The following is a 12,692-nucleotide window of genomic DNA, read 5'->3' as shown; positions in this document are numbered from 1 at the left end:
TACAATTCAGAAGGTTAGAAGTTCAACATAGATGTTACTGGGCTAAAATCAAAGTATTGGCAATGTTGTGTTCCTGTCTGGAAGCTCTAGAAAATAATCCATTTTCTTGTCTTTTCCAGCTTCTAGAGGTTACCTTCATTTCTTGGCTTGTGGTCCCTCTATCTTCAAAGCCAACAATAGTGGGTTGAGTCCTTCTTACATCACCTTACTCCAACCTCCTCTTCTGCCTCCCTCTTCTATATTTGAGGACCCTTGACCTTGGCCCTGCCCAAAAAGTCCAGAATAATCCCCCTATTTTAAGGTCATCTGATTAGTAACCTTAATTCCATCACTACCTAAATTCTCCTTCACCATGTAAGGTTACATATTCACAGGATCCAAGGAGTAGTATGTTGACATCTTTAGGGGCCTATTATGCTGCCTACCACAGTTATGGTCTGCATTCATGAAACAAAGCAAAGCACAGTCCCTATAGTGTCAAGACCATGATCTTGACGTTATTATTAATATAGTTTATGCAGAGAGCCTTTTTTTGGCCTCTTAGTTATATCATTTTTTTTTCTTTCTCTTTTTTTTTTTTGAGACAGGTTCTTACATGGTTGCCCGTGCTGGAGTGCAGTTGCACAATAATAGCTCACTGCAGCCTTGACTTCCTGGGCTCAAGCAATCTTCCCACATCAGCCTCCCAAGTAGCTTGGAATGTAGGCATGCATCACCATGCCTGGCTGAGTTTTTCATTTTTTTATAGAGACAGGGTCTTACTGTGTTGCCCAGGTTGGTCTCAAACTCCTGGGCTCAAGCAGTCCTCTCACCTATACCTCCCAAAGTGTTGGAATTACAAGTGTGAGCCATTGTGCCCGTCCAGTTATATAATTTCTTAACCAATAGTTATTCAGTTATCTGTTGACAGTATTAGTTATTATAATGACAGTGATTTAGTATCAAGTTATAGTTATTATTTTATCTTGAGAAAGGATATACTAGTATGGCAGCACATACTAATAGTTTGAGGATTGTCAAACCATGTATAGGATTAGTTTAGTCACTTCTCTTTAAAATAAGAAAATTAAGTAGTCTGAAACCTTTATCTTTTTTTTCTGATTGAAGAAATAAATTAATCTAAATCAGACTTTTTCGAATCTGTAATTTGTATTTATTTTTCTCCTTAGGGAATTTTAAAAATTGATTTTTTAATTATTATTTTTATTCCTTAAAACAACATTAAGGCTGGGCACAGTGGCTTATGCCTGTAATCCCAGCATTTTGAGAGGCCGAGGTAAGATTGCCTGAGCTCAGGAGTTCGAGACCAGCATGGGCAACATAGTGAAACCCCGTCCCTACAAAAATTAGCCGGGCATGGTGATACACACCTTTAGTTTTAGCTACTTAGGGGGCTGAGGCAGAGGATCACTTGAGCCCAGGAGATTGAGCTGCAATGAGCCAACATTGCACCACTGCACTCCAGCCTGAGTGACAGAGTGAGACCCCATCTTTTTTTTTTTTGAGATGGAGTTCAACTATTATCACACAGGCTGGAGTGCAATGGTGTGATCTTGGCTGCCTGCAACCTCCGCCTCCTGGGTTCAAGCAATTCTCCTACCTCGGCCTCCTGAGTAGCTGGGATTACAGGCGCCCACCTTCACACCCAGCTAATATTTGTATTTTTAGTAGAGACGGGGTTTCACCATGTTGACCAGGCTGGTCTCAAACTCCTGACATCAAGTGATCCACCCGCCTTGGCCTCCCAAAGTACTGGGATTACAGGCGTGAGCCACCATGCCTGGCTGAGACCCCTGGGATTATAGGCGTGAGCCACCATGCCTGGCTGAGACCCCATCTCTTTAAAAAAAAACCTACATTAGAAATGGATATCAAAACTGCTGATTAATACCTTCCTGAAATGTCTTCAAAATATTTTAATTTCAAAGAAACTAAAGACTTATTCAGTCTTGTCAAAACCAAAATGATGCTTTCATCAAACAGATGTCATAATCATAACTAAATTAATGGAATGAGAAAAGAAAAATACTTAGTGAAATGTATTGTGTAATGTAGCTGACTAGAAAAGACCTTTAATATGATATGTTTGCTTACTCCCCGCCTCTGTTTTGAGGGCAGAAAGTTTAATCATATTCTTTTCTGTATCCCTAACTCATGATTGTTTTAGATTAGTGTTGTCCAATAGATGAATAATAATACAAGAGCTATGTAATTTAAAATTTTCTAGTAGCCACATTTTGAAAAGTACAGAAATAAATGAAAATAACCTTAATAATATATTTTATATAATCCAGTGTATCCAAAATATTACTTGTTCAACATGTAAGGCCACAAGAGTCTCTTTTCTGATATATTTACTGAAATTAAAGAGCATTTCTCTTAGCTCCAGTAGATTTAGACCATAGTAGGAGTTGAAACATATTTGACCTTTGCAAATGAACGAGAATTTTTTTTTGTAAACAAACAGGCCTTTGACATATTCAGAGTAGTTTTCTATTGTGTATAAAGTGATTTATGTAGAATTTGCTGAGTGTAGTCCTTGTTCTCTACAGTTTTATTACAATAAGTTACTTTAAAGGTTAACTTTTTTTAGAAGAAAGTGTGTGTGTGTGTGTGTGTTCGTGTGTGACTTATTTTACTTACATACAGAAGCTCTCTTAAAATCAAGTGAGGTTGGTATGTCCATTTGTTTCTAACCAGTGTAACTAGGAGGTACTCAAGTTCAAGGTCTCTGAATCCATTTCAGCAAATTAAAATGAAAATTTCTAAGAGCTTTACATCTAGGCATATTTTTCCCTATTGACATATGTTTACTAGACATATTTTTCTAAAGTAGTCCTACTTCATCTGTATGAAAAAACTTTTACAGACAGAAAACCTCCTTCATTAATCCTCTGAAAGAGTCTTTGGGCATTTCTTAAATGCCTATGGTAACTGCCATCACTGATAACTTTGTAGGAATGTACAGGCCTTGAACCTATGGAATTCTCCATGACTTAGTAGAAAATTTCATCAGCAACACGTTTACCCTATCTAACCTTTTAATGTTCTCTTATAAACTACTGCCTAGCCTTCTCTCATATTAACAGTAGGGTAGTTGCAAACTTTGATGTTAAACCTCTAGCAACACATTCTGAAAGTGTGTCAATGTTATTGATCATGTTTTCTTCCCTCTTGCTGCTATTGGGTATAACACATCTCATGTGTTGCGTGATTTTCGTTGTTGTTGTTGAGACAGAGTCTCGCTCTGTCACCTAGGCTGGAGTGCAATGGTGCAATCTCGCCTTACTGCAACCTCCACCTCCTGGGTTCAAGCAATTCTCTCACCTAAGCCTCCCCAGTAGCTGGGATTACAGGCACATGCCACCATGCCTGGCTAATTTATGTGTTTTTAGTAGAGATGGGGTTTCACCGTGTTAGCCAGGTTGGTCTCGAACTCCTAACCTTAAGTGATCTGCCCGCATTGGTTTCCCAAAGTGCTGGCATTACAGGCATGAGCCACTGCCTCGCCGCATGATTTTTATTTTATTTTATTTTATTTTTGTCTTTCAGAATTATGGGAGAATAAATGGCCATACAAGCCCAAGCCCACTTATGCCATCTTTTGGTAGAGAGAATAGCTTTGTGTGATCTGTTAAAGTTTGTAAATTGAAAGTTGTTAAATGCATGAATTTCTGGGGTTGAAATAGGTTCAGTGAGCTATTTGTAATAATGTTATGAGGGTGAGTACAGTAGGATTGATTTTCAAAATATGCTAGCAAATTCATCTGTTCTGAGACACTTCCATTGGTCTCTAATCTAAATAGGCAATTAATCTTCCTTTTGCTTTTTTGATCTTAAAATCTGAGGGCTCCTTAACCCATTAACATCTTCAGGAGACCAACCTAGGCAACACAATTAGCCAGGCGTAGTGACATGTGTCTATTGTCCCAGCTATTTGGGAGGCTGAGGTGGGAGGATCACTTGAGCCCAGAAGGTCAAGGATGCAGTCAGCTGTTATCACGCCATTGCACTCCAGCCTGGGTGACAGAGCAAGACCATGAATGAATGAATGAATGAATGAATGAATGAATGAATGAATGAATGAAAAATAAGTAAATAAAGATAAATAAATATATCTATATCTATATTCTGATGTTTTGGGGGAACATTTAGAAAGAGAAGGTAGGGGTCCAGGAAGTTAATCAGCTTTGGTAAAAGAGTTTCTTATTGTAATGAATTCAAATATCAGAAAGGGAGGAATCCTTTTATACATATTAGTCTGTGTATAGAAGATTTGCCATCAGTTTAACATTCATTTTAAACATTTTTTTGTTGATGGTGATGATAAATTTGCTCAACATACAATAAAACACTGACCTGGAAGACTCCCTGTCAGTACTTCAGTATGGCTTAAGTAGACCTTAAAAGTTCCTAAGAATTTTGGTATCAAATTAGATTTAAATAAGCTAAGCTTTTTAAGCTACTCCATGGCAGCCTGCCTTCTTACACATTATCACATAAGCCTCAGTTGGCATGTTGTTTTTAACTTCATACTGTAACAATTTGATGATATTATCTTTCCAATATGGGTTTTATAAAGATTGGAAAATTATCTCAAGTTGTAAATGCAAGGATTTAATAATTCTATTTGTTAAAATAATTTTATGACCCTATTAATTCACCCAGAAATGCTTTACAGAAGCATATTAAGGATAACATTATCAAAAATAGTTTTATAATTTTTTTTTCAGACAGGGTTTTGCTCTGTTACCCATGCTGGAGTGCAGTGGTGCCATCATGGCTCACTGCAACCTCAATCTCCCAGGCTCAAGTGATCCTTCCATCTCAGCCTCCTAAGTAGCTAGGACCATAGACACCCTTAACCACACCTTGCTAATTGTTTGTATTTTTTGTAGAAAAGGGGTTTCGCCATGTTGGCCAAGCTGATCTTGAACTCCTGGGCTTAAGCAATCTACCGGCTTTGGCTTTCCAAAGTGCTGAGATTACAGGCATGAGGCACTGTGCACAGCCTTATTATTTTATTTTTAATCTATACCATAATTCTCACTCCTTCTATCCCGTGTTCCGCGTATATACATATCTACCAAAGACAGGTCGAGGGAACAGGAAAATGGCTGTTTTAAAATCCTTGACCTTTCCTGCATTGTTTATGTATGAACTGTCAAATTTATATGTCTTTTTTTTATTCTTTGACATTCATATTTAGTAGACAGTATAACTCCCTAGAAGTTAATCTTGATAGTTAATTTTTATTACTTGGGATTTTGTTCCTCACTTAAAATTGTTTAATTAAAAAATATGTTTAATTATAATTCTAAAAGTCAAATGTATGATTTTTCTTTTTTCAGAAAGTCTTTATCTCTTGCAAGGTTCAGTAGTGGCAGATCATGACTACATTGGATTGCCTGAAATTCCGGTTGGAGCATATCAAGCAAATATTCTGGTGGAAGATGCAACTATTGGTATAGTCGATAATGAATTACTGACATCAAGCAAGGATCGTGAACTATTAGAATATAGAAATACAAAAATCTCTCCATTGATAGACGATCATAGTTCTCTTGAAAAGCAGACTTTCAGTCTGTTGGACTCTTCAAACCAGGTTCTTGAATACTTAAGTTAGTAAATACCAAAATTTATTTGAAGTGCTTGTTTAGAATATAAATTCTTAATGATATCTTATTCATTAAAAACGTTGTATAGAAGAAGTATCTTGACACATTCTTAATGACTATATTCTGAAGGTTTATTTTATAGTTCTTATCTAAAATTATGCCACATTTGAATATCAGTATACGTACATATGAAGGCAAAGGAAGCATGTAATATATAGAATTCACTTTTTCTTCTAAAAAGAGAACAGGCAAAGCACCCCTACTTCTTTGGAAATAAATTCCAGCCCAAATCTCTCAAACCTTTGTATGGTTTTGGCACCGTTTCTAAGTTTTAAATTTTCTGAAATTCTCTACCATTTAAACAGTAAGTTTGAACTACCTTGAATGGAATTGATAAATACTGAATTAACTGTAACAATGAATGAAATGAAGCTTCTTTCTGTTTCATTAGAACTTCTAAAAACAAGATTGTATGAAAAAATATAGGGTTATTTAATAGGCTTTCACAGAATATTGGTAATTTCAAATTATCTAATTGGTTAGATAGGGTCAGGATTAGGGTCTGAAACTATGTATTGGTTGGGAAACAATTTGTTTATTTTCATACTATATATTAAAGATAAAACCATCGACCAGGCATGGTGGCCCACACCTGTAATCCCAGCGCTTTGGGAAGCCAAGGCAGGACGATCACTTGACCCCAGGAGTTCGAGACCAGCCTGGGCAACACAGGGAGACCCTATCTCTACAGAAAAATGTTTAAAAATTAGCCAGGTGTGGTGGCACATGCCTGCGGTCCCAGCTACTCAGGAGGCTGAAATAGGAGCATTGCTTGACCCCAGGAGGTCGAGGCTGCAGAGAGCCACGCTCATGCCACAGCTCTCCAGCCTGGGCGACAGGGCAAGACCTGTCTCAACAACAACAACAAAAGTATCCATTAAGAATTTTTTCTGCAATCATAAAATCATAAAATAACCACTATCAAAGATTTTAAACTGTAATTTCTATGATATTCATAAATATAGAATAAATATTGTTCAATAAATATTCTAAAGCACTATGAAAAGAACTGTGGGAAAAGTAAAAGATGAGTCAAATGTGTACCTCATTCTTATAAAGGACTTACTGTCTGGTAGGTAATAAACTATGTAAGCCATGTACAACACAAGTTAAGGCATGCTAAATTGCAGAAGACAGGTATAGATAATGTACTTAGGGAGGCGAAAAGAGAAGTTGTTTTTACATAGGAAATTTGTGTTTATCCTTATGGAAGAAGGATCATTTAAGCTTGACCTTGAAGAATGTATAGGATTTGGTAAATGGATACAAAAGAATTAGGGGAGAAGTAATACACAGAAATGGAAAAGTATTGTAATGATTCATAAAAAGGCAGGGCTTCTTGTTGTCTACACTGCCTCGGGTATAAAGTGAAGAAGCAAGATAATGAGGGATAAAGCTTAAAAGGTAAGTAGGAAACCTTATGGAGAGCTTTGAATACTATTAAGGATTGATATGTGCCCCTCCCAAAATTTGTGTTGAAGTCTTAACCCCCACCACCTCAAAATGTGACCTTATTTGGAAATGAGGTTGTTGCAAGTGTAATTAGTTGAGATCATATTTCAATAGGGTGGGCTCTAATACAGTATTACTGGTGTTCTGATAAAAGGGGAAAATTTGAACACAGACTCAAGGAGAATGCCATGTGAAGATAAAGGCAGAGTTTAAGATTATGTTTCTATATGCCAAGAAATGACAGAGATTGCCAGAAAACCACCAGAAGTTAGGGGAGAGGCATTGAATACATTTTTCCTCATTCCTCAGAAGACCAACCCTGTCAATACCTTATCTCAGACTTTTGCCTCCAGAACTGTGAGACAATAAAATTCTATTGTTTCAGCCATCCAGTTTGTGGGACTTTGTTACAGTAGCTCTAGCAATAATACAAATGCCTGGCTAAATTATTTCTTTTCTGAGAGCAAAAACTTTGTATAGGAAACTGTCATAATCAGAACTGTGTTTTTGGAAGTTTAATCTGGCAACTAGTAAAGAACAGATTAGAAGAGGAGAAAACAAGGCATGGAGATTAGTTGAGAGGACTTCGCAGTGATGATGAATACTAAAAACCTAAACTGGGCCTGTAGCATTGGTAATGAATGGAGTCTGTCTTAAGATCATTACAGAATATCTGACATATTATATTTCACAACCGTACTGAACAGTGATGTGATATCAAAGATGGAGACCTGGGGTATTCTGATTACTCATTTAAGAAGAAAGATTATGTTTAATATAGGCTAAAGGAAAAGTGTTTAGGGTAGGGTGTGAAGCTAGGACCTCATCTTATACCACAGACCAAATAAATTTCAAACAGAATTCCAGGAAGAAAAAAACAAAACTTTTTTTAAAAAAGCATAATTGTATCAAACAGTGCTACCTATCCTGCTTTCCTCAGAAGAGCAAAGTTTAGAAAAGAGTCATATTAGAATATCTTTTTGGTAAATATAAGTGGCTTTTTCTTAGCTCAAATGAAGTAACTTCTTTTTAATGATTATCTGACTCAAAATCAGCCTCTTTTCCCTCCATTTCAAGAAGGTGATTAGTATTCAGAGTCATTTTAAAATAACCAACTCTAAACATATTTTTTTTAATTTTTGCTTCTCCTAAGTAGTTTCTCATTAAACAGACTTTTATCCTGTGTTTATTAGTCATGTTAGGCTAGATTATTCTGTGTCTGCAAACCACTTCCAAAATCTTAGTAATTTAACAAAGCTTTATTTCTTGGACACCCCACATATTTCTCTTAGTTCATCAAGGGCTTGTCTGCATTTTCATCACCACTTCTGGATGTGGGGCCATGGTTCCCCATGTCTGGAATAACAGCTCACCATGACAAGGGAAGGAAAACATGAACTGAGCATTAGATCTTAAAAGTTGCTGCTAAGTTATGCACATCTTTCCTACAAAGGTGAAACATAGCTACACAGTGCTAATTGGTATGGGGTTTCTTTTTGTGGTGACAACAGTGTTCTAAACTTACTAGCGATGGTTTCATAACTTTGAATATACTAAAGTCTACTGAAATGTACAATTTAAAATGGTGCTCCAGGTAGGCATCCACAGTTCCAGGCTCCAGGACAGTCCCTGTGGTTCAGGGTGCAGGTCTTCCCCAGTAGACCTCAGAGGGCAGGCTGGCCCCTGAGGACCCAAGCATCAGGCCAACCCCCCATGAGGACCCCACTAGATTGCCCACCATGAACCTCTAGACTGGCAGACTGGTGAAGGGCTTTCTTTGCCAAAGCCAGTCTATGAAGACTGGAAGAGGTGCCTATTTTTTTTAATGTGCAGGTAGCAACACAGACTGCAAGAATCCTGAATAATCAGGGAAACATGATGCCACCAGAAGAACAACAACAAAAAAGCACCAGTAAATGACCATAAATAAATGGCCATCTAAAAACTGCCTGAGAAAGAATTCAAAACAATTATCTAAAACAAGCCAAATGAACTACAAGAGGGCACAGACAACTAACCAAAATCAGGAAATTTACATGAAGAAAATGAGAAGTTTAACAAAAAGAGAGAAAGCATATTTAAAATTAAACTTTAGAACTCAAAAACACAGTAACTGCACTGACAAATTCAATAAAGAACTTCAAGAGCATACTTGATCACGCAAAATAATCAACAAGCCGAAAGACAGAGCCTTTGAAATTACCTTGTTAGAGGAAACAAAAGTGAAGAAAGCCTATGGGCCTTTGAGACACCATCAAGTAAACAAAAATGTGCATTATGGGAATTCTAGAAGAAGCAGAGACAGAGAAAAAGGAAGAAAGCTTTTTAAAAGAGATAAAGACAGAAAACTTTCCAAATCTGGAGACGGAAGTGAACATCCTTATCTAGGAATCCCAAGGAACCCCACATAGAAGAAGTATAAAGAAATCTTCACTGAAACATAATCAAGTTCTCAAACTTTTAAAGCAGCAACAGAAAAGTAACATTACATGCAAAAGAACCTTCATAAAACTATCACCAGATACCTTGCAGACCAGGAGAGTGGAATGAGATATTTAGCCAAAGAAACTCAACCAAGAATACTATACCCAACAAAGCTGTCCTTCATAAATTTAGAAGAGACAAAAACTTGCCCAGAAAAAAAGCTGTGGGAATTTGACACACTAGACCTGTCTCACAGAAAATTCTAATGGGAGTTCTTCAAGTTGAAATAAAAGATGCTAACTAACAACATGAAAACATATGAAAGTATTAAACTTACTGTAAAGGTAGGAACATAGTCAAATTCAGAATACTGTAATGGTGGTGTGTAAATTGCTTATAACTCTAGTATGAAAGTTAAAAGACAAAAATATTTCTTAAACTAACTACAATAATGTGTTAATGGCTACACATTATCTAAAGACATGATATTAATAATAAAACGTGGGGAGAGAAGAAATTTTAAAAGTGTAAAGTTTTTGTATGTAATCAGAATTAAGTTGTTATCAGCTTAACATAGACTGATATAACTATAAGATATTTCAGATGTGCATCATGGTAACCACAAAGGAAAAACCTGTAGTAGATACACAAAAAGGATAAAGAGAAAGGAGTCACAGTATACCGCCGCAAGACATTGTTATATCACAAAGGAAGACAGAAAGAGGAAGAGAGGGAAAAGGACCTACAAAACGTGAAAACAATGAACAAAATAGCAGTAGTACATCCATAACTATCAGCAATTACTTTAAATGCATTAAATTCTTCCATCAAAATACAGAGTGACTGAATGGATTAAGAAAAACAAACTCTAACTATATGGTGACTAGAGGAGACTTCAGATTAAGGATGCACATAGACTAAAAGTGACAGGATGGAAAAAGATATTCCATGCAAATGGTAATCAAAGGAGAGCACAATGGCTACACTTACATCACACAAAATAGACTTTAAGTCCAAAGCTTTCACAAAAGACGAGGTTATTATATAATGATAAAGGGGTCAATTCATCATGAAGATACTGCAATTGTAAATATATATACACCCAACATTGGAGCACCTAAATATATAAAGCAAATAGTAACAGAATTAATGAAGAAATAGCAATACAGTAATAGTTGGAAACTTTAATGCCCTACTTTCGCTAATGGATAGATCATTCAGGCAGAAAATCAACATGGAAACAGCAGACTTGAACAGCACTATAGACCAATTGGATCTAACAGATATATGCAGAACATTCCTATTCATTAGTAGCAGAATACACATTCCTTTGAAGTAAGTACAGGACAGTCTCCAGGATAGGTCATGTTAAGCCACAAAACAAGTGTTAATGAATTTAGGAAGATATTAAAAGTATATCAAGTATCTTTTTTGACTCAAGTGGTATGAAACTAGAAATCCAAAATGGGGAAGACTGAAAAATTTGCAAGTATGTAGAAATTAACATAACTCCTGAACAACCAGTGGGTCAAAAAAGAACTCAATAGTGAAATGTAAAAATATCTTGAGACAAAAGGGAAACAAAATAACCAGACCTTATGGGGTAGAGCAAAAGCAGTTCTAAGAGAGAAGGTTATAGCATTTTTTAAAAAAGAAATGACCTGACTCTACATCTCAAGGACTAGAAAAAGAACTTAAGCACAAAGCAGAAAAAAGGAGATAAATGACAGAGCAGACATAAGCAAAATAGAGACTAGAAAAATAGTAAATGTCAATGAAATGAAGAGTTAGTGTTTAGAAAAGATAAACAAAATTGATAAGCCCTTAGTGAGACATAAGAAAAAAGAGAAAAGACTCAAAATTATAAATGTGAGAATAAATATGATCACTGATATCAGCAAAATAGAAAGGAGCATAAGACTCTACTGTGAAAAATGATATGCCAACAAATCGGATAACCTAGAAGAAATTGATAAATTCCTGGGAATATACAAACCATCAAGATTGAATCATGAACAAATAGAAAACCTGAACAAAGCAATATAACAAGTAAAGATATTGAATCAGTAATCAAAAACCCAGCAAACAAAAGACCAAAACCTGATGGTTCCACTGGGGAATTCTACCAAACATTTAATGATGAATTAACACCAGTCTTTCTCAAACTCTTCCAAAAAATTGAAAAGGAAGAAACATTTCCATACTCATTGTGCAAAACTACTGTTAACCTGATACCAAAGCTGGATAAGGAAACTACAAGGAAAGAAAACTGTAGGCCAATATTCCTGATGAACATAGATGCAAGTATTCACAACAAAATACTAGCAAATTGTGTCCAATAATACATTAAAAGGTTTATATACCATGAACAAATGGAAGTTATCCCTGATGTGCAAAGACGTCTCAATATATACAAATTAATCAGTGTGATAGAATTGAATAGAATTGAAGGATAAAGTTATATGATCATCTCAATCAATGCAGAAAGAGCATTTGACATAAATATTTTTTCATGAGCATTTGACATAAATATTTTTTCATGAGCATTTGACATAAATATTTTTTCATGATAACATCTCTCAACAAATTAGGTATAGAAAGAATGTACCTCAACATAATAAAGGTCATGTATGATAAGCCAAAGCTAATATCATACTCAGTGGTGAAAATCTGAAAGCTTTTAAAGACAATGGTGCCCACCCTCACGACTACTATTCAATACAGTACCATTGTTTCTCCATATCTGCAGGTTTTACATCCATGGATTCAACCAATCATAGATGAAAAATATTTAAACAAAATAACATACAATAAAAAATACAAAAATACCTATTTAACATTTCGTTATAAGTAATCTAAAAATTAAACTATACAGGAGGATATGCATAGGTATTTCCAAATACTGTACCATGTTATATAAGAGACTTGAACATCCACAGATTTTTGTTATCCTTGAGGGGTCCTGAAGCCAATCTCCTGCTAATTCCAAGGGACAACTGTATTAGAAGTCTTAGCTAGAGCAGTTAGGCAAGAAAAAGAAAAAGGCATCCAAATCAGAATGGGAGAAGTAAAATTATTTGTTTGCAGATGACATGATCTCATATATAGAAAATCCTAAAGACCCACCAAAAGCTGTTT

General features: G+C 35.8%; 1 protein-coding gene across 3 annotated transcripts in view; it reads left to right on the top strand.

Annotated features, from left to right (window-relative positions):
- GIN1 (gypsy retrotransposon integrase 1) overlaps positions 1-7,518 on the top strand; it is a 34,188-nt gene extending 26,670 nt beyond the window's left edge. For all 3 annotated transcript variants that reach the window (XM_004042323.4, XM_055387359.2, XM_055387358.2), the window contains one exon: positions 5,352-7,518. In XM_004042323.4, coding sequence (XP_004042371.1) covers positions 5,352-5,626 — 275 coding nt within the window. In that variant the 3' untranslated portion in view covers positions 5,627-7,518. The remainder of the gene's footprint in view (positions 1-5,351) is intronic.
- The last annotated feature ends 5,174 nt before the right edge of the window (positions 7,519-12,692 follow it).

This window comes from Gorilla gorilla, chromosome 4 (assembly GCF_029281585.2).
Source record: "Gorilla gorilla gorilla isolate KB3781 chromosome 4, NHGRI_mGorGor1-v2.1_pri, whole genome shotgun sequence".
In the NCBI taxonomy this organism is placed as follows: domain Eukaryota; kingdom Metazoa; phylum Chordata; class Mammalia; order Primates; family Hominidae; genus Gorilla; species Gorilla gorilla.
The sequence above is the reverse complement of the archived record's forward strand: the minus strand, read 5'-3'. Positions and strand labels throughout refer to the sequence as shown.